At 38.4% G+C, this 23,077-nt stretch overlaps 1 protein-coding gene across 13 annotated transcripts in view; it reads right to left on the reverse strand.

Moving 5' to 3' along the window:
- LOC124616783 (FK506-binding protein 5) overlaps window positions 1-23,077 on the reverse strand; it is a 215,240-nt gene that overhangs the window by 126,165 nt on the left and 65,998 nt on the right. For 6 of the 13 annotated variants that reach the window (XM_047145194.1, XM_047145195.1, XM_047145184.1 and 3 more), the window contains 2 exons: window positions 16,081-16,155; window positions 7,715-7,786 (listed from right to left, as the gene is read on the reverse strand). The exons of 2 other annotated variants lie outside the window; for them this stretch is intronic. In XM_047145194.1, coding sequence (XP_047001150.1) covers window positions 7,715-7,786; window positions 16,081-16,155 — 147 coding nt within the window. The remainder of the gene's footprint in view (window positions 1-7,714; window positions 7,787-16,080; window positions 16,156-23,077) is intronic. 5 more of the 13 variants (XM_047145190.1, XM_047145188.1, XM_047145191.1 and 2 more) reach the window with 2 other exon arrangements.

Raw genomic sequence — 23,077 nt, forward strand, 5'->3', positions numbered from 1 at the left:
TACCTCAACAGTGGTGCTTCCCTTTCTGTCCTTCTGCAGTTCCCTAAACAGCCACACCCTCAACCACCACCTCTCTCTTACTAACTGAGCTTGGCTAACCAGCTTTCATCATTGCCTCACAGATCCATATAACTTATGGCCACAAGAACAAGTCACAACAGTACTGTGTTCTCAATGTCTCATCTAAGGCACTTTCAGCCTGAATTATCTGTATTATCCAACAGTCTCACTTTTTAGGTCTACATCTGCATTTAACCACATTGCTTTAGCGAAGACCTAATTTCCTTCACATGTAATATCAATTGGGAATATCACTTTGCAACCCAAAGCAAAAACCTTTCCAGCAGCAAACCTGACACCGAACCCTGCCTTGAACAGCTCCAACCACAATCCCAACTTCATCCCCCACCACCATCATTCGCTCCAAGCCTTCCAAGAATTTGTCGCATTCAGCATTGCTTCACAACCCTTCCTCAGGTCCCTACAACACAACCATAATCTGTCATCTGCTGAACTTCAGGCTCTTCAATCCCTGAAAACCGATGACTTCATCATTATCCTCCCACCAGACAAGCAATCTACCACTGTCGTACTTGACTGTTCATAGTATGTAAATGTAGTTCTATGCCAGCTGTGTGACACCTCTATGTACAGCATCTGCCATCAAGATCCCGTCTCCGTGATTCAAACGGACCTGCAGTCCCCCTTAAAATCTTGGGCCACCCACATCCATAGAGCTTTTTACCCCATCCAAACTACACTCTCACACATATTACCATTTTCTTAAGATCCACAGACCCACACGACCTGGCTGTTTCATACATCTACATCTATATCAAGGTGGATACTCTGCAAATTGAGGTGCCTGCCAGAGGGTTCATCAGACAACCTACACAATAATTCTCTATTATTCCAATCTCTTTCCATGCAAGCTTGATTTCTCTTATTTTATTATGATGATCATTTCTCCCTATGTAGGTCAGCATCAAAAAAATATTTTCGCATTTAGAGGAGAAAGTTGGTGATTGAAATTTTGTGAAAAGATTCCTCTACAACGAAAAAAGCCTTTGTTTTAACAATGTCAACCCCAAACCCTGTACTATGTCTGTGACACTCTCTCCCATATGTCTCAAAAATACACAACATGCTGCTCTTCTTTGAACTTTCTCAATGTCTTCTGTTAATCCTATCTGGTAAGAATCCCAAATCATGCAGCAGTGCTCCAAAAGAGGATGACAAGCTTATTGTAAGGCAGTCTCTTTAGTAGATCTGTTGCATCTTCTAAGTGTTCTCTCAATAAAACACAGGCTTTAGTTCAACTTTCCCACAACATTTTCTATGTGTTCTTTTGAATTTAAGTTGTTCGTAATTGTAATTCCTAGGTATTTAGTTGAATATACGGCCTTTAGATTTGACTGATTTATCATGTAACCGAAGTTTAACTGATTCCTTTTAGAACTCATGTCGATGACCTCACACTTTTCATTATTTAGGGTCAATTGCCAATTTTTGCATCATACATATATGTTTTCTAAATTTTTTTGCAATTTGCTTCAATCTTCTGATGACTTTACTGCATGATGAATAACTGCATCATCTGGAAACAACATAAGACAGCTGCCGAGATTGTCTCCTAATTCATTTATGTAGATAAGGAATAGCAGAGGCCCTATAACATTACCATGTAGAATACCAGAAATCACTTCTGTTTTACTTGGAGGCTTTCCATCAATTACTATGAACTGTGACCACTCTGGCAGGAAATCATGAATCCAGTCACTTAACTGAGACAATATTCCAGAAGCATGCAATTTGACTATAAACCATTTGTGTGGTACAATGTCAAAAGCCTTCTGGAAATCTATAAATATGGAATCAATCTGAAACACTTTGTCAATAGTGCTCAACACTTGGTGTGAGTAAAGAGCTAGTTGTGTTTCATAAGAACAATGTTTTCTAAATCTGTATTGACTATGTGTCAATAGACCGTTCTCTATGAGGTAATTCACAATATTTGAACACAATATATGTTCCAGAATACTGCTGCATGTGGACATTAATGATATGGATCTGTAATTTAGTGGATTACTCCCACTACTTTCTTGAATATTGGTGTGACCTGTGCAACTTTCCAGTCTTTGGCTATGGATCTCTTGTTAAGCGAGCAGTCGTATATGATGGTGAAGTATGGAGCTATTGCATCAGCATACTCTGAAAGGAACCTAATTGGTTTATAGTCTGGACCAGAAGACTTCCTTTTATTAAGTGATTTGAGCTATTTCACTGCTCCATGGATATCTATTTCTATGTTACTCATGTTGGCAGCTGTTCTTGATTAGAATTTCGGAATATTTAATTTGTCTTCTTTGGTGAAGGAATTTTGGAAGGCTATGTTTAGTACCTCTGCTTTGGCGGCACTGTCATTGATGGCATTTCCACTGCTGTTGTGCAGAAAAAGCATTGATTGTCTCTTGCCGCTACCGTATTTTACATATGACCAGAATCTCTTTGGATTTTCTGCTAGGTCAAAGTTTCATTGTGGAAACTATAGTAAGTATCTCACATTGAAGTCCACACTAAATTTTGAGCTTGTGTAAAAGATTGACAATCTTTGAGATTTTGCTTTCCTTTAAATTTAGCACGCCTTTTTTTTTTTTTTTTTTTTTTTTTTTTTTTTTTTGCAACAGTGGGGATCAACTACATCATTTGTTAATTTATTTGGTATAAATCTCTCAATTACTGTTGATACTATTTTTTTGAATTCAAGCCACATCTGGTCTGCACTTACATCATTAATTTGGAAGGAGCAGAGATTGTCTCTCAGGAAGGCATCAAGTGAGAGTTTGTAACTGCTTTTATGAATAGGTATATTTTTTGTTTATTTTAGGAAAATTTCGGAGTTACAAAATTCAATTTCACTATGACAACCATGTGTCCACTAATCCCTTTACTCATTTTGATGCTCGTTATTAGCTCAGGATTATTTGCTGCTAAGAGGTGAAGTGTGTCTTCATGATGGTAAAGTGGGCTTGTGAACTAACTGCTCAAAATAATTATCAGAGAATGCACTTAGGACAATTTTGGATGATATTTTATGTGTACCACCAGATTGAAACGTGTTTTCACCAACATATCAAAGGTACTTTGAAGTCACCACTAAGTATAATTGTATGAGTAGATACATGTTTGAAATTAGACTCATGTTTTCTTTGAACCTTTCAGCAAGTGTATCATCTGAGTTGGGAGGTCAGTAAAAGGATCCAATTATTATTTTATTCCAGTTGCCAAGAAAGACCTCTATCCATACTACTTCACAGGTACTATCTACTTCAATTTCGCTGTGACATAAACTACTTCTAACGGTAACAAACACACCACTGCCAACTGTGTTTAGCCTTTCATTTCGAAAAACCATTAGGCACTCCACAAAAGACCAGCTGAAATCATCTCTGGCTTTAGCCAGCTTTCAGTGTCTATAATGATTTGAGCATCAGTGCTTTCTATTAGTGCTTGGAGCTCTGGTACTTTCCTAACAGAGCTACGACAATTCACAACTGTTTTACTGATGGTTCCTGGATCTACGTTCTTTCTGTGTTTTACCAGCACCCTTCAAAACTCAAACCCTTTAGGTGTTTCTCCCGAGCCCGAGACCCTCTAATCTAAAAGCCACCCAGCCCACGCCACACAGCCCCTGCTACCAAAGTAGCTCCCTCCTGTGCGTAGTGGACTCCTGACCTACTTACCGGAACCCAAAACCAAATTACCCTATGGCCCAAGTCAAGGAATCTGCAGCCTACGTGGTCACAGAACTGTTTGAGCCTCTGATTCAGATCATCCACTCAGCTCTGTAACAGAGGTCTGCAATCGGTCCTGTCAATTATGCTGCAAATGGTGAGCTCTGCTTTCATCTCACAAACAAGGTTGGCAGCCTTTACTGCTTCTGTTAGTTGCTCAAAACCAGAAAGAATCTCTTCCAATCCAAAGTTACACATATCATTGGTAATGTCATGAGCCACCACCTGCAGCTGGCAACAACCTGTGCTTTTCATGGCATCCATAAGGACCTGTTCCACATCTGAAATGATTGCACATGGAGTGCAGATTCGTTTTCTTCCCCTCCTTGACAGCCATGTTCCTGAGCAGCCTCATAATTGCCTAACACTGGAGCTCCCAGCTATCAATAATCCAATCCTCTGTGAGTGCCTGGATCTTGCAGGCTGAGAGGTTTCCTCTGATACAGGACAAACTTCATCTGGCTTAGGGATTGTGTTGGTCACAGACAGCACTTGCAACTTATTTGTCAGATTAATCAGGAAGGCCTTATGTGCAGCTCCCTGGGAAGTCTTCCATCACCTGCCACACCCTGAGGTGGCCTCCCACTCGACCATGGGTAAGGGTCAACCTCAGTGTGAGCAGTAACTGTGCTGGCCACCAGTGCAGACCCACTGGTGGACTCAGATGTGCTGAACATCCATTGGATCCCCATAGCTCGCCCACAACAATGATGCCCATCCACTGCAGCTCCAAACTATGTACCCGAAGCTATCACAGCCTGGAGCTGAGAGCAAAGTGTCACCAGCTCGGCTCGCATCCACACACAGCTATCACAGTCCCTATCCATACTAAGGAACATGGAGAACTGCACTATAAAGACAAACAAAAGGCTATCGACACATGCTACTGAACTTTACTGTAGACACTGACAAAAATGCAGACACTGACGAAAATGCAGACATTAGTCAAGTCCATGCCACATGGTGTTGGGTCACTTCTGCTTGCTCATGGGGGCACTACATATTAGGCAGGTGTACCAGTTTCTTTGGCTCTTCAGTGTAAAAGGGCAGTGGATTGGTGGAGCTGTCATTTGTACTCAGGTGATTCATGTGGAAAGGTGTCTCGCATGATTATGACGATACAATGCGAATTAACAGACTCTGAATGCGGAATGGTAGCTCGAGCTAAAGACATGGGACATTCCATTTCAGAAATAGTTATGGAATTCAGTATTCCAAGATACATAGTGTCAAGAATGTGCTGAGAATTCCAAATTTCAGGCATTACCTCTCACCATCGACAACACAGTGACTGCTGACCTTCACTTAACGACTGAGAGCAGCGGCATTTGCATAGCGTTGTTGGTGCTAACAGACAATCAACAAAGCTTGAAATAACCACAGAAATCGATGTGGGACATACAACAAAGACATCTTTAGGACAGTGTAGCACTATCTTGCATCAGATGACTAATGCTGGTGCCTTTGCTAACAGCCTGACATTGCCTGCAGAGCCTCTCCTGGGCTCATGACCATACTGGTTGGATCTTTGATGACTGGAAAACCGTCAGTTGGTAAGAGCTGATTGTAGGGCTCAAGCATGGTGCAGACCCATGAAGCCATGGATCCAAGTCGTCAACAAGTCACTGTGCATGCTGGTGGTGGCTCCATAATTATGCAGGCTGTGTTTACTTGGAATGGACTGGGTCCTCTGGTGGAAATGGTTATATTTCACTATTTGGAGACCATTTGCAGCCATTCATGAACTTCATGTTCCCAAACAACAATAGAATTTTTATGGCTGACAACACACTATGTCACCATGCCACAATTGTTCGTGATTGGTTTAAAGAACATTCTGGACAATTCAAGCAAACGATATGGCCACCTAGATCACCCAAAATAATTGAGAGGTCAGTTTGTGCACAAAATCCTGTGCCAGCAACACTTTCGCAATTATGTATGGCTACTGGACAAAAGGTATCCCATGACTTTTGTCACCACAGTAACAGTTTTCTTGGTTATTATGTGATATTTGCCAGTTTTGGTCTTTAAAGCAAAGGTCTGGTGAATAATATTTATTTAAGTTTCTTTCAAAAGTCTTATACAGATTTATAGTATTGTTCACTTTGAAGTCATGGTCTATTTGTTTTTATTGGTTTTTATCCTAATTTCTCATAATATTTCTACAGTCTGGCTGCTTCCTTCATTTTAAGAAATCTTGTCCTGTTTTCAGCATTCTTGTCTTTATTCCCTTTTTGCCAAGCTTTCATGTTTTTGTGACTGCTGTATCACATTCCAGATTCCACCAAGCAGGTCTTTTGATTGTTTCTTTTTGTTGTTTGAGCAAGATATAATTTCACTTGTTTCCTATTTTCTGGATTTTTGGTTTCCAATTTATCACTAAACTTACTTTCTTGTTTGACTTTATCAATATCACATTTCAGAGTCCTTGGTTTGATTTTAGATATATGGTGGCCAGAATATAACTCAGCATTATATTCCTTAACATTCTGGATTTTTTGGTAGTATTCTCTAGATACTGGAATAAGATCTACTTGAAATTACAAATGTAAATTGAGATTTGGAGAGCTCCATGTTTTCTGTTTTCTAGAGAAATGCTAAAAGACACTGGATTTCATTATTACGTTAGCTGCTCTACAGATTTCTGTTAGTCTTCTATCATTCTTGTTTATCCTTTTCTGAGCAGTGTAGTTCCCAACAATGCGCCTGAAATTTTTCATAGTGCATTAAAATCCTCCAGCAAAATTATGGTGTATTTCTTTGCAAATTTTCTTCTACTGTTGTGATGAATAAGTTGTGTTTAGTAAGAGTGTCTCTCACCTGTTTACGTTTCCTGGTTTTCGAAAGTGAATTTATGTTAACGGTTGCAGAGAAATTCTTATGCTTGATTTTGTTCTGCCTGTTTCTAGAAAGCTCAACTCTTTACAGTATTGTGGTGCAAGTTCTCCGGAATCTAATGACTTGTTTGTGCTGTCCATGGCAACAGTGAACTGGATACCAAGTGGAGAAGTTTTCCATTTCTGACTTCCCATCATGGCTTCTAGTTGAAAAAGATTTTTGTTGTGAGATTAGCAATGTTTCAGATAACGCAAAATACTTTCACGATGGTTATTCCTGGAAGTCTATGCCTTCATTGGCTCCCCTGTCTTTTAGGGACGATTCTTATTCCAAGGGCAAGAATGTGCCCTGTGCCACTACCTGCTCATATGCACTGAAATGCCATTGTCACTTTGTAGATGGTGACTCCTTATCCTGGAAGTCACTTGGTTCTGTCTGTTTTAGATGTAATGAAAAAGACATACTTCAGTAATTTCAAGTGTACAGTTAGAGGAGGAAAATATTTTTGATAATACAAAAGAATAGTAGAATCATCCATACGGGATTTCCAAGAAAAAGTTGCTTAGAGGAACTTCCATGACTAACCAGGAGTGAGAAGAAACTGGTAGAACAAACACTAGATTGGTGCAGTAAGTACAGTAGTGAAACAATATCAAATCTTCTGATCTCTGCATTAATTTTTGTAGGGCATCCTCTCCACATACCCCTTCCACACAAGCTTATTTACAGTTAAATCTTCCATTGTTACTTTCGTTTCAGTACCATTACTCCTGCTCCTTGATCCAGAGATTTATTCTTTCCTTTAGTACCCAGGGTTGGATACATCATACTCATTCAGTTTCCTTCTTTCCATTCCTCTTGAATGAAGGAGAAATTTAATGATCCAAACACAAAAATTTTAAACTCCAGAACTGTGTGTGTGCGTGACCAGGGGAGGGGGGAGGGGGGTGGGGTGGGAGGGAAGGGTGGGAGGGGGGGGGGAGTGATGATGTATACATGTGCATGTGCATTATGCATACATTTTTATTTTTAGAAAATAATAAAAACATCATCCACTTTTGTTTTGAATAATTACTTACTTTTTCTTCAGTCTTGTGTTGTTCTGTTTCCTCCTCTGCAGATATTTTTAAAGACTCCTTGGATGTGTCTGGCTGTAACAAATAACCAGAACATGCCCACAATTTCATGATTTACATCTCGGAAATGTAAATGCTTTCAAGAAAAGTAGGAACAGTTCTAAAATGAACTTCACAGCAAACATCAGGTACATGCCAATATGCAAATGACATAAAGCTCTGAGTACTTAGCATTGTGTGAAGTCCCATGTGCTAAATGTCATAGCATGCAATCAATGAGGGGATGGTTATTATGTAATTCTACAAGTATGATTACTGGAGGATCATGACAAACAAATTCACAACCAACAAATTGCCCAAACTATCACCCTTGGATCTTGTCCACTATGCCGCGCAAAAATGCAGGTGCAGGCTGCCATATTACAGTAACCATGATAGCATCCAACATGTGTGCATGCATCAGTATACAGCAGATGAGAGTGGGACCTATCCGAAAACACTACATTTTGCCACTAAGCACGCCACAATACTACAATGTATTCTTATTTCGACCTGTCCAGTATCAGCTGTAGTGTTTGTGCAGTATGACAAAATTGGACCAATAAAAAATCAATCGATAAATTAATCAATGAAAGATTTCACAATTCATTTAGAAGAAAAGTAAAATTAGAATTTAAGGTACCACAAATATAAGTTTATTACAGGACTCCACACTCGCATAGGTCAAGCACGGTGCAGAACATCAGTCACATCCTTTGAAAGAAAACATTTGCTAGAAGTGATTTTGGGTTACCACAAAAAACATAAATATGAATGATCAAATGATCATTTGAAACTCACTCCACCAAAATGAGAGACCAATGCCTTATCAATTGTGTAACCACATCCAGTATTTGGCAATTTGCACAGCTGATGTTTCTCAGTGTTGCAATTTCTGCAATTTCACTAATTTTATAATGAAGTACTTAAATTAAAACTTCAGATATTAACTTTTGATATAAAGCTAACAGGATTCGAACAATGACAAATTATGTTACTACTTAAGAGACAAGAAGTGAAAAAGCGTGACTTAATGCAATAGTGAATGAATGTTGAGTTCAAACAATGCCAAAACTTTGTGGTATGACCTATGACAGAGGATATTTTTATGATATAAATGAAACTTAATACTCACGATTTCTTACACAAACAATGAATACACAAAAATAAGTTTAACAAATTAAACTGGCAAGGTAAGGAGTATACCAGCCTATTATTCTGAGACAATTGAGAGGAGAAAAAGTTAACACAAAGAGCACCATGTTGTCAGGAATAATTTTGAATGCTTCTTGACAGATTAATTGAATTGGAAGAAAATGGTAATAGAAAACATATAATGGAACTGTGTCTAAAGTACATCACTCAAAATTTCGTAGCAGCCCTAGTGACTACCCTAAGAAAAACTGAGACAGCAAAATTAATGGAAAAAATAATAACCAAGTCTATTACTGTCTTTTAAATACTGTTTTTTATTGGCAAGTGTACGTTTGGAAGTACAAATTCGTCTTTATGGCTTTAGTTGGCTGTCAAAGGGATTTGTTTGTGCTACCAATGTGACAGAAACTTTTAACCGGGCTGCTTCATATTGCAAAGACATTGTAAAGATTTATCTTACTTGTGTTATTTACAACTGTGTATGTACACACACTATTTTCAAAAACAATAGCCTTGAAGATCAGGCTGTGCTTTAAAATGTACAACAGCATGTAAAATATACTTTTACTGAAAAGACAGAAACAGATTTTCTGCATTGTTTTAATTTGGGTTAGTTTAACACAAAATTTTATAAGAGAAAGGGAAAGAAAGGAATAGGAGGGAAAAGAAATAAGAAGTACAGGTGCCAGATGAGACAAAAAATTGCTCCCCCTTCTGAAAATATTCTGAAGTATCAATGGATCAAAAGCTGAGATACAAATTATAAAAGTAATAATAGAGGAATGTGGATAATTAATGGGTAAAAAAGTGAGAGCAAGACTTGAATGAATAGTGAGTGTGTAAACAGAAGTGGAAAATAAAGGCAATAAGAAAATAAGAGGAGTGTGGTGGGGGATTAATGAGAGGGAGAATAAAAGAAATAAAATCATTCCAAATGTTTATAAAGAAGAAAAACAAACCTGATAAAAAGAATGTGAAAGAGAATTGAGAATCCAAGAGGGAACAGGTCATCATCACAAATGAAGATCACATGGAAGAAAAAGGTCATGTTTGTGTTTCAGCTCTTGCACCCTTCTAGAGAGTTTCAAGTTATGGTTTGTGTGTCAAAGTGATGGATCCTGATCTCAACTCTTATATTAGAGAACATATTCAGCAGCAAGATCTTGTATATTTTCTATGTAGTTGGTATGTTACAGTGCCCTGATAGATAAAAACTGGTTATTCTGAAGGTGTAAGACTGCTTTCTGTTAACAATGATTTCATTTTGGGGAATGAAATTAAGGAAGTTGTCCACCTTCAGCATTTAAGTTGATTATCAGATTGCAGACACAGGTAATATTGTGTAATAAAGAGATCAACTTTTTTTAATTTTTGAGATGCAAGTCTCCTTGGCTTACAAGAAAATGGTATAAAATGCCAGCTTGCATATAGTTTTTTAACTTAACAACTTGACAGTATTGGAATTATTACAAGGAGTGCATATGAATATTGTAGATGAACTAACAAAGATCAAGTAAGTGAACACACATTAGATGAAGTACCATGTACAAAGGTTATTTGGAAAGTAGGGTCTGTGTGGACACCGAAATGCACATGTGCACCAACTGCTGGCATGCCTTGCATGCTAAATGATGCCATGTACATTTTCAATGTTACAATGTGCTTTTACAGTGTCATGTCAAAATGTGTAAAACAATTTATCAGCCTGCTGACTATGAATTATGGCCAGTGATTCAGTTTTTGACAGCAAAGAACATTGCAGCTGTGGAAATTATTGACAGATAAATGAGATGTACGTGACCTTAATGCAATGTGTGACAGGGTAAGTGGGTGAGAGATTTTAAGCACAGGCAGGAAAATGTCCATGATGAACTGTGATCAGGATGGCCATCAGTGATCTCAGAAGATTTGATCAAAGCCATGGACGAAAAGATTCGTAAAGACTGACAATTCACAATGTCAAATTTAGCACTGGAATTTCTGAATGCGATCAAACAACTAAGCACAAAATCGTCTTTAAAAAGACACAATTTCACAAATTATGTGCACACTGGAATCCCAGGCTGCTTACCGAGATTCACAAAAAGGAAAGAATGGCTTGCATTCTTGATTATTTGAACTGATATCATAAGTTTTTCTACAATTCTGTTCTTTCCTTTGGATGTTTAAGGTAAACTGCACATAACTTCCAGGTAGTATTCCTTACTGACTGTATATCCATAAGGCAGGAACTCATGATGCATTAACCCATTGTAATTGAAGAAAAGAGTGAGAATAACATTCACATATGCCTGAATTTGTTGAATTTTTTTCAATCTTGGCTCTTCAAGACGAACAGGCTTTGGTTTTGATATCATACCCATATACCCACGTTTTGTCACTTGTTATAACCTTATTTAAAAGCTCTGTATCATTTTCCACTTCATTCAGCAATTCCTGAACTATGTCCATATGGTGTTTTTGGTCAAAATTCAATAATTTCAGAACAAACTTAGCTGAGGCCACATGTTTCATGCCCAAAACATTCAAAAAACGGCTTGGCCTGAGCCAAAGGATATGTCAGCATCATCAGCAACCCCTCTCATGGCAATTCAACAATTTCCCAGAACCATTTTCTTTACTTATTTCACAATGCTGTCATCAATTGCTGTGAGAGGACATCCAGGGCAATCATTGCCTTCGATGTCTTCTTTACCCTCTTTGGAATGTTTATAACACTCATGACCTCTTTTCTTAGTCATAGAAGACTTGCCAAAAGCCACAGCTAACATTTTGAATGGGGTGCTGCACTTTACTCCATTTTTCACAGAATTTAATGCAAATTCTATGATCCATTTGCCCAGCACTCAAATACGCATATCACCTTTTTGACAGTCAACAATAAATTAAATATCCAAAACAGCCAAATCACACCTCATATGCATTACTAATACATGGTAATATATTATCAGTTGCCAGAAATTGGGCAAAACCATTACTGAAATGTTTCAAATGATGCAGCAAGTTCACAGTAATAATACACTGGATCACAGGGTTGTGTTTAGGTGGCACCGATGTTTTTTGCAAAACACAGACAGTTTGGAGGATGATGGTTGGCCACAAATGGTTCAAACCGAACACAAGATTTCTGAGGATGTATTGGAGGCACATGCCAACTGCTACCAAATGGTAGATGATTTCACAGCTGCAGCAGGTCAGCCATGGTACGTGCTACAAAATTCTGCCATGTAATGTGTTAGACAGCACTGTGTGCCACATTTCCTGATGGAAGACCAATATTATGATTGCATGATGATTTGTAGGGACCTAATCAGAAGTGGTGACAATGATTCAACGTTTCTCAAATCGATCATAACTGGAGACAAAACATGATGTTTCCTGTATGATACACAACTTAAATGACAATCTACCACCTGGAAAATGCCAGTATGGCCAGAATATACAATACACCATGACAATACAGGTCAAAAGGCAAGGTGATGCTTGAATTATTTTTGGTTCAAATGGAATTGTTCAAATGGCATCCATCCCAGATGGTGCAATTATAAACAAAACTCACTACAAGGGGATTCTTGGCTGTTCACACAATTCAATTTGTCATAAAGTATCCTGAGCTTTAGCACGGGAGGAACAGGCTGCTGTTACATAACAATGCTCCTGAACACTGCTCTGTCCTTGTACAAGATGAACTAGGAAGGCAACAGGTCACCAGTTTGTCACACCATCCCTACTCACTTGATCTCACATCATCTGGTTTTTCTCTCTTTTCCCACATGAAAGTACTCGTATGTGGTGAGTAGATTTTATTCACCTAAATAAATCATGACGACCATTTTGAGGGAAGACATGGACCTATTTAAATGGTACATTGTGGTTGTATAGCCTCCAGGCAACAAGCAAAAAAGTGTACACTGTAGCAATACGGCAAGTTACATGTTATTCATCCCAGATTGTGAAATTGTAAACAAATACCAGTGCTTGATTTGTAAAAAAGAAGTTCCAGTATTGTAACCTTCTGGTGGAGGTTTTTTGAAATTTAGACATCTTAAAATATTATTTTAATGCTTTTTTTTTCATCAAAGGTAATGGTGCAGCATACTGGTGCATACCATCACACACCACCTACAACACAAGAATCCAAAACAGAATGGGCAAATACAGAATGACTATCAGGTGCCTACTATTCACTTCATAATGACTGGCCCCTGGCTGCGAGCTCATGTTCTGGAAACATTGCACAACAAACATAATTCTGTTGTATCTTACTGGAACCACGGAAATATCTAGTTTTATTTTGTATGTGAACATCATATTTTGGCTGGAAGGGGGTGGCCTAAGCAGAAACATTTAAGACAAAGAATCCCTTTTTGAGTTCTTTTTGGCAAGTGTCAACTTTAAAGTGTCACAGAAGCAACATTTCAATTATGTGAACAATTTACTTTTCTATTGTGCTGAAGGAAACATGGATGTAGAGCTTGAATGTTGGTTACATCATGTATCATTACTAATGAATAATGTCCATAGTTAACAGTTAAGAGCTCATAAAGCAGCTGCATTAGTAGCTGCAATCTATGCAAGGCTTTGATTGGTCTTAGTTGTCATATCAGTGTGCTGTCACTTTTATAATGTGCAATAAGTGCCAGTTCCACCAGTGAATAGTGGCAAATTTGTTTTCAGGTTCTAATACAGCACTGCCAAATTCAGTGGCTGTTGCTTGTAGAGGACGTGACTCTTCCTTTTCAGAAGCTGTAAAATGGGAAATTGTTTATGAATACTCAATATACAAGTAGCACTCTATTGGAGCGATGAACAATGGAAAGAGTTCCACATTTGTAACAGTACATGAAGACATGCGCTGTGATGTGCAGCAATGAGCTGGAATAAGTTTACCTCATCAGAATGATGAATCACAAAAATAAATAAATAAAAAATTAAATAAAACTACTTTTATTACTTTTGGCTCAAGTGGTTCAAATGGCTCTGAGCACTAAGGGACTCAACTGCTGAGGTCATTAGTCCCCTAGAACTTAGAACTAGTTAAACCTAACTAACCTAAGGACATCACAAACATCCATGCCCGAGGCAGGATTCGAACCTGCGACCGTAGCGGTCTTGCAGTTCCGGACTGCAGTATTTTTGCTGCTGACTGACATCCCTCCACTATTTTAGTTACCAACTTATTTAACACCCTTTCTGTGTATCTGTTTTCAGTATCACTGCAGTCCTCCAGATAATCTGGGGAATTCTTTGCAGAGTGGAATAGCAAAGCTGTATTTTATCAGTTATACTGAATGTCTTGTTTTATCTTGTTTTTCTTTGATGACACCGAAATTGGAGAGTGCCAGAGGTGACCGTAGGTGTTTAATTTTCTTGTCCAATAAGTGAAATACTTTCTTACAGATGGTATGTTAGTAACATGAAGTGTCATTGTGAGAGTTCCAGTAGACTTGTTAATTCCTCTAAGCTATGGTAACAAATGAAAGATGTACACTGTTACTTTCCAGTTATTTAGTAATTAAATCCTCCTCCTACTTCATACTCGGATTTTGTGATATTGAATTTATTATTTGTGTTTCAGATCCTTATCTATAACAACCACAGATCAGTTAGGTAAGCTTGTGAGGATGCTTCTGAACCACTCTTCATAACATCTAGCATTGTTCTCAGAATGGTAATCTGTAAACATCTGTGCCCAATATAACAGAGGCCAACACTTTGCATGAAGCCTTCTTCATTTCCAGTGTTGCACATTATATCTCTCCTTCCGTGTGTCATAATTCCACTCCTCCAGTCACACTACTTTTGAACAGTTCCTCTGGGATATCACCTACATTTTTGATGCATAAAGCATATTCTCTTGTTGTTACACAAACTTTCTGGAATAGTTTACACCACTCCAAATCTCATCAGTGCAATAAACAGTCCATCCAGTATGTCAGCATCATTTTTAATTTCCTACAAGAACTTTCATCTTTTTTTCTGATGTTTATTTTCCACCAGCGCAAGGATTTTGTCCGACTTTTTATTTCTGAAGATTATTTTTCCAACAACACATGAAAGTGTTTTTCTATTCAAGTAAGGAAGGTCTTCCACTTATTTTCCGCATAAAAGTATGGATTTTTCCCCTTGCAACTCCTGCAAAAACTTGTTTATTATACACTTCTATTGTATACAGCTTATTAAAACAAAAACTTAAGTTTCTCAATATATTCTCGAAATTCTATTACTAGAACTGCTCACACCCTGTTCTGTTTTAGTCAGATAATAAGAATATGGCCTGATAATCATGCAGCTCTCTCAACTAATGCATGTCTACAAACATGTAAAAGGCAACAAACTATATCATGATACGTCACAAAAGTACAAAACAGCAAATGATAGCATATTTGTTAGTTATCTGACAAGAAAAACTGATGTAAGCGTGACGAAAATTACAGAAAATTCAGCTCAGAGGTCAGGGAACATGGCTTCCATCAGAACACAAAAACTACCTAAATTAAAAATATGATATTAGTACTTATGTAAAAGTATGTCCTGAAAAACATAGCAGCTGCAAAATGCAACAACAGAACTCACATTTCCACCTTTGGTCTTATTCATATGATTAACCAAAAGGCAAGTTACAACAATCTACATTTGACACTATTATGACAAAACAATAAACTGGACAGCAAATCCAACCGTAAATAGAGAATTGTTATATCCTCGAACTGTCCACACAAGACTGTTGTCAAAAATATGGTCGATCAATTGTGGTTCTCCAAAACTGAAAATTCCAACAAATGCCCGAAAAAGCATGCTGTCATCTAAAGATTTCTATGTATGTTGCCCCCATTCCAACCAAAATATGATATTTACACATCAGGTGAAAGAGGTAGGAAAGGTGTGACTGACAGATGCTCCAGGAATCCGTCATTATGTAATAAGCAACAGAAAAAGTGTTGTAGCAACTTGCAATATCCCATGTTTCTGCATTTGCCAGGAAATCAATTGCAGCAACAGATTTATCAAATCTGTTACACACCTATAGCACCTCTAACTCCTCCTCATAAGAAAGCTGCTTACAGAGGAACATATCCCTTGTCACAATGCAGAAATCTGCATAATAGAAAAAAATCCCATATACATCTTAGTTACTATGCATATCTCAAAAAGAGGTGGGCCTATTCAATTACCTTGTGACTTGTTGCCAACAACTTTTCATTTGTAGAAGCTGCAACATTATTGACTTCTGGAATGTCTTCTGCTGTCTAATGACAGAAAGAGGATATTATGACCAAAAAAATATATTTATCTTAAAAACAGCATTTATGTGATCCATTCTCTCAAAACAGAGCAACCAATTCACATTCACAGTTTTAATTCCGATTAAGCCATCACATACAAAATTCCAAGTAGCATTATATTTGTAAAAATGAAATAGATATAACTTTTAACTCAAGAACATGTTTTCCATCATAAAAATGTGAGATTCATTGTCTCCCAAAACTTCAGAGATCTCCAAAAATTATATTAGAAATTACTAGTGTGAGTAGAACCACGTTCCAGCAGCAGTATTAACATTGTAAATGTTTTGGAGACTACATATGTAAAAGAATATTGGACCTAGGAAACTGACCATTTTTACTGTCACATATGCAACTGTATCTTCCAGAGTAACATACAATAAAACAGATACAAGCTTCAAGACTCATTTTCTACATTTAATTTACTTCTTTGATAGATTACAAATTTTTAAATAATGATGACAGAAAGTATAATTACCCTTCCAAGAAAAAAGTGAGAGGTAAGTTACTGAGCAATTTCTTTCACTTGAGCTTCCAAAATTTCTTGCTCACTCAAAAAACTAGACATGTTTGTAACACACAACACAATTACAGCAGTGAAACCTAACCAGTACATACATGAAATTAAGTCAGTATTATCTACATCTTATCTAAATGGGTACTCTTCAAATCACATTTAAGTGCCCAACAGAGGGTTCATTGAACCACCTTCACAATAATTCTCTATTATTACCATCTCACACAGCACGTGGAAAAAATGAATACCTATATCTCTCTGTGTGAGCTCCGATTTCCCTTATTTTACTATGGTGATCACTCTCCCTATGTAGGTCAGCATCAACAAAATATTCTTGCATCTGGAGGAGAAAGTTGGTGATTGAAATTTTGTGAGAAGATTCTGCCACAATGAAAAATGTCTTTGTTTTAATGTCTACCCCAAATCCTGTATCATTCAGTGACACTCTCTCCCCTATTTCACAATAATACAAAATGTGCTGCCCTTCTGTGGACTTTCTCAACGTACTCTGTCAGTCCTATCTGCTAAGGAGCCCACAGCGCAGAGCAGTATTCTAAAAGAGGACGGACAAGTGTAGGGTAGGCAGTCTCTTTCATAGATATGTTGCAACATCTAAGTGTCCTACCAATAAAGTGCAGTCTTTGGTTAGCCGGCCCAACAACATTTTCTGTGTGTTCCTTCCAATTTAAGTTCTTCATAATTGCAATTCCTAGGTATTTAGTTGAATTTATGGCCTTTAGAGTTGACTGATTTATCATGTAACCGAAACTTAACAGATTCCTTTTAGCACACACGTGGATGACCTCACTCTTTTCGTTATTTAGAGTCAATTGCCAATTTCCGCACCATACAGATATCTTTTCTAAATTGTTTTGCAATTTGTTTTGATCTTCTGATGACTTTCTAGTCAATAAATGACATGGATGCTCAGATTGTCTCCTAAATCATTTATATAGATAAGGAACAGCAAAGAACCTATAACACTACCTTGGGGAACGCCAAAAATCACTTCTGTTTTACTCGATGACTTTCCGTCAGTTACCACGACCTGTGACCTCTCTGACAGGAAATCATGAATCCAGTCACATAAAGGAGACTATGTTCCATAAGTACACAATTTCACTACAAGCCACTTATGTGGTACAATGTCAAAAGCCATCTAGAAATATAGAATCAATTTGACATCCCTTGTCAACAGAACTCAACACTTCGTGTGAGTAAAGAGCTAGCTGTGTTTCACAAGAACAATGTTTCCTAAATCTGTGTTGACTGTGTGTCAATAGACCATTTTCTTCGATGTAATTCATAATGTTTTGAAACAATATATGTTCCAAAATCCTGCTGCATTTCGACATTAATGATATGGGCCTGTAATTTAGTGGATTACTCCTACTACCTTTCCTGAATGTTGGTGCGACTTGTGCAACTTTCCAGTCTTTGGGTATGGATCTTTTGTCGAGCCAACAGTTGTACATGATTGTTAAATATGGGGCTATTGTATCTGCATACTCTGAAAGGAACCTAACTGGTATACAGTCTGGACTGGAAAACTTTATTTTGTTAAATGATTTAAGTTGCTTTACTAAGAGGAGGGAGTTAACAAATGGATCAGAATGGCGGAAGGCAAAAAAAAGTAGGAATATAAAATTGAAAACTGGCAACACAAAACCTAACATCTAAATTCAACTAAAACTCATAAAAATAATCTAACAATGAGGAAAGATGATATTCATAAATTTATGATGACAAAAGCTGGATTTGAACTCAGTCAGAACACAACCTAACTTTGAAATCTAGTTTCATTTGTGGCTAAGAATGACAGAATATCAGTATGCCTGAAAGAAAACACTTAGGTTATCTGCTTTGGCCAACATACAATTTTAACCTACATTAAATGTTCACTGGAAGTAAAATAGTATCTTCTAATCCAATCAAACATGTGGTTCCTGGAGAGGGGCAGCAGCCCTTTCAGTAGTTGCAGGGGGAGCAGTCCAGATGATTGACTGATCTGGCCTTGTAACATCAACCAAAATGGTCTTACTGTGCTGGTACTGCGAACGGCTGAAAGTGAGGGGAAACTACAGCCGTAGTTTTTCCCAAGGGCATGTAGCTTTACTGTAGGGTTAAATGATGATGGCATCCTCTTGGGTAAAACATTCCTGAGGTAAAATACTCCTCCACTCAGATCTCCAGGCGGGGACAACTCAGGAGGACGTTGTCATCAGGAGAAACGAAACTGGCGTTCTGCGGATTTGAGTGTGAAATGTCAAATCCCTTAGTTGGGCAAGTAGGTTAGAAAATTTAAAAAGGGAAATGGATAGGTTAAACTTAGATATAGTGGGAATTATTGAAGTTCAGTGGCAGGAGGAACAACTTCTGGTCAGGTGAATACACGATTACAAATACAAAATCAAATAATGGTAATGCAGGAGTGGGTTTAATAATGAATAAAAAAAATACATTAAAAAAATAGGAATGCGGATAAGCTACTATGAACAGCTTAGTGAACAGATTATTGTATCCAAGATAGACACAAAAACCATGCCTACCACAGTATAAGAAGTTTATAAGACAACTAGCTCGAAATATGATGAAGAGATTGAAGACATGATGTTATTCTATTATGGAGAGGAATTATAATCAAGTCGTAATAATTAAATATATATTTCCAGAAGGATGTCAAACTATGAATGTAAAAAAAGTTACAAGATGATTTGCCTCTCACAGCAAATATGATGTGTCAACTTTGCATTTCTGCACGCTAAAGCATTTTTTCTGCTAATTCTGAGTAAGCGACAGAATAAATACCTTAAAATTGAAGTTTTGTGCCATATTTAAAGCATGATAGAAGTTATTCCCTGAAAACTTCAACTGTTAGGTGGTGGTTTATAATTTTGGTCCTTCACACTTGTTACTTTCACGTTCAATAAATGGTTTTGTTGGCATCCACTTTCATATGTTCTTTATCTATACATTCCTTAGGTCAGTGATTATTGCTAGTGCACTAAAATTGAGAAGCTGAGGTAACAGTTGATTCCCCAATAGTAACTCTCAGGCACATTGTACCTTAACTCAGGAACCCCACAGTTGCACGGGAAGTAGGTTTAATAAAGTAATCTACCTTTGAAACCTACAAATTAATCTTCCGCCAACAAAATATATTCCTCCTCTTTAAAATAATACTTTTTTATGCATTTGCTGTCTGCTTCACATCTCCTGTGCAGCAAGGTACATAAACTTAACTATTAACTGTGTTTTTCTTACTTGTCACTTCTTTTTCCATGTGTTTTTGCTTTTAGTAAGCTTTAATTTTCGAGTACTAGTAATAGCGTTCCATAGATTTCGTGTTTGTTTTGAATAATGTCCAGAGACAGTTAGTGCTTATTTTCATTGTTTCCAACAAGAAGTGTCTAGTAACCACAGTTAAGTCAGCTATCAGCTGCCTTTAGTGAAGTAGCAGTCTAGTTAAAAGTTGACTGCTTAAATCTCTACAGTAAATTGTTGATTTCTTAGGATGGATAGGATGTGTAACTGCTGTGTACGGACGCAGGAGCTGGCTACTGTTCGCGAACAGCTGAACATGTTGATGAGCATGGTCAGCTGTCTACAGGCTGCTGCCTTGGAGTGTAGCGGCAGTGGGGAGTCTGGTGCATCACATGGTACACCCCAGGTGATACATGCTTCACTCACAGTCCCTGCTGTCAAGACATCTTCGCGGGTATGGGGCACGGTTGGGCCACCCTCTCCCCAAGGGGAGTGGCGGGTTCAACGGCATTCGTGTCGCACGAGGCGGAGGGTCAATGTGGAGGCTGGTCGTGTGGCATCACAGACTCGCTCTGCCTGTGAGTGGACATGTGGCCGCTCCTTCAGCAAGGTTCGAGCAGGCACAAGGGGGGAGGGGTTCATTACTGATCGGGAGCTCCAATGTTAGGTGGGTGATGCAGTCCCTTAGTGAAATAGCGGAAAGGTTGGGGTAGAAGGCCAGTGTTCACTCTGTGTGCTTGCTGGGAGGTCTCATCCGAGATGTGGAGGAGACCCTGCCGGCGGCGATAGAGAGCACTGGGTGCACCCGACTGCAAATTGTTGCTCATGTCAGCACCAAAGGCTCCTGGCGTCTGGTTTCAGAGTTTATCCTCAGTTCATACAAACAGTTGGCAGAGTTGGTGAAGGCAGAAAGCCTCGCTCATGGGGTGGAATCTGAGCCAACTATTTGTAGTGTTGTTCCCAGAACCAATCGCGATTTTCTGGTTTGGAGTCGAGTGAAAGGCTTAAACCAAAGGCTCAGGCGATTCTGTAGAGATCTGGGGTGCAAATTTCTCGACCTCTGCTATTGGATGGAGAAATGTAGGGTCCCCCTGAATAGGTCAGGCATGCACTACATGCAGGAAGCGGCTACGAGGGTAGCGGAGTACATGTGGAGTGCACATGTGGGTTTTTTATGTTAGAGAATTCCCTCCCTAGGCCCAACAAGACACCTCCTGACACGCGACAAGGTAGCAGTAGGCAAAACGCAACAGGGAATGACAATATTAATGTGGTAAAAGTAAACTGCAGGAGCGCCTGTAGAAGGGTCCCAAGGTCCCAGAACTGCTCTCACTAATACCGTATTTACTCGAATCTAAGCCGCACTTTTTTTCCGGTTTTTGTAATCCAAAAAACCGCCTGCGGCTTAGAATCGAGTGCAAAGTAAATGGAAGTTCTGAAAAATGTTGGTAGGTGCCGCTAGAACTAACTTCTGCCGTTGAATATATGTAGCGCTACACAGGCATACTTCGCAGGCACAAAGATAAATACTGGCGCCAAAACCTCTGCGTCAGTAAATACATTTTTTTAAAAAAAAGGTGTAAGACGAGCTTTTTCTCCATCCCGAGTTTCGACCACTGCATTTTCATACATTATCCAACGAAGTAAATACAAATTCCGTGTTGCTCATCTTCGAATGTAGCAGCATTTCAATGTACTACGAAAATCCGACTGGCAAGACTATTTGGGATGTTTGTCAATATGGCCAACTCTACGTTCTGAATTTTTTCCTACCTGTGAGAAGAGATGGTTGCTAATAGGAACTTTTATGAATTGCGAATCACATGCAGTATTTTCTTCAACATAAGAATAATACGGATATAAACATTTTGCCATGTATTCTTTCGTGTTTGCTGCTATCTCATTTAAATCCTGTCTACCTAATAACCTACGAAGCTAGTGTGAGACAGCAGCAAATGCGGAAGAATATACATATCATGTCATGTTTATATTCGTATTATTCTGATGCCTAATAGTGATTCAATCAGAAATGAAGCACGGCAATTGACTAGATTTTTAAATCTAAGATGACTAATTTCTGTGCAGAATGTAATGTACAAAAGAGGCGTCTGCAAAGATTTTCAAACGGAGAAAAATTTTAGCTAAACTGTCGTTCAGAACATCTATCATACGCAGTCTATTATTTGGTTCTTGTTGATCATTATCAAAGAAAGCAGCAGTATAATTAACAACAAATAGCAGTCTCTTGCCATTGTTTCGCTAATGAGACAATTCCTTTCTTTTTTTATTGTAAGCGGCGGTAGTGCGCACGTAAGCAAGCCATGCCGCGAGCGGCGACGGTCATAAACACTTACTATCACAATGCGACAAACAATACATGACACAGTACAATAATGCATTTTCAGCCTAGAGTGACGTAAACACCTATAACAAAGAGAACGGCACTTACCAGATCAAAGAAAAATAAGCAACCCATTCAAACCAGACGAAGCACGCCTGACGCATAGCAATGGCTACCTGGTAAAGCTTAACTGCTAAGCTTAGGACTCGAACTAAACTATTGTAGCTGTATCGTCATTTATTCTACCTAAATTGTGTCTCATATTACAATAGACCAACTTTGTTTAGATTTGGAGGTGCGGCCTAAAACTTTTCTCTCCCCTTGAATTTCGAGTCTCAAATTTCGGGTGCGGCTTAGATTCGGGAAATTTTTTTTTCCTTGATTTCGAGTCTCATTTTTCAGGTGCGGCTTAGATTCGAGTGCGGCTTAGATTCGAATAAATACGGTAAACAGTCACAATGCCCATATAGTACTAGGGACGGAAAGTTGGCTGAAACCAGATGTAAACAGTAATGAAATTCTAAACTCAGATTGGAATGTATACCGCAGAGACAGGCTGGACAGTGAAGGGGGAGGCATGTTTATAGTGATAAAAAGTGCAATAGTATCGAAGGAAATTGATGGAGATCTGAAATGTGAAATAATTTGGGTGAAGGTCATGGTTAAAGCAGGCTCAAACATGGTAATTGGATGTCTCTATAGGCCCCCTGGTTCAGCAGCTGTTGTGGCAGAACACCTGAAGGAAAATTTGGAAAATATTTCGA

Source organism: Schistocerca americana, chromosome 5 (assembly GCF_021461395.2).
Source record: "Schistocerca americana isolate TAMUIC-IGC-003095 chromosome 5, iqSchAmer2.1, whole genome shotgun sequence".
Taxonomy (NCBI): domain Eukaryota; kingdom Metazoa; phylum Arthropoda; class Insecta; order Orthoptera; family Acrididae; genus Schistocerca; species Schistocerca americana.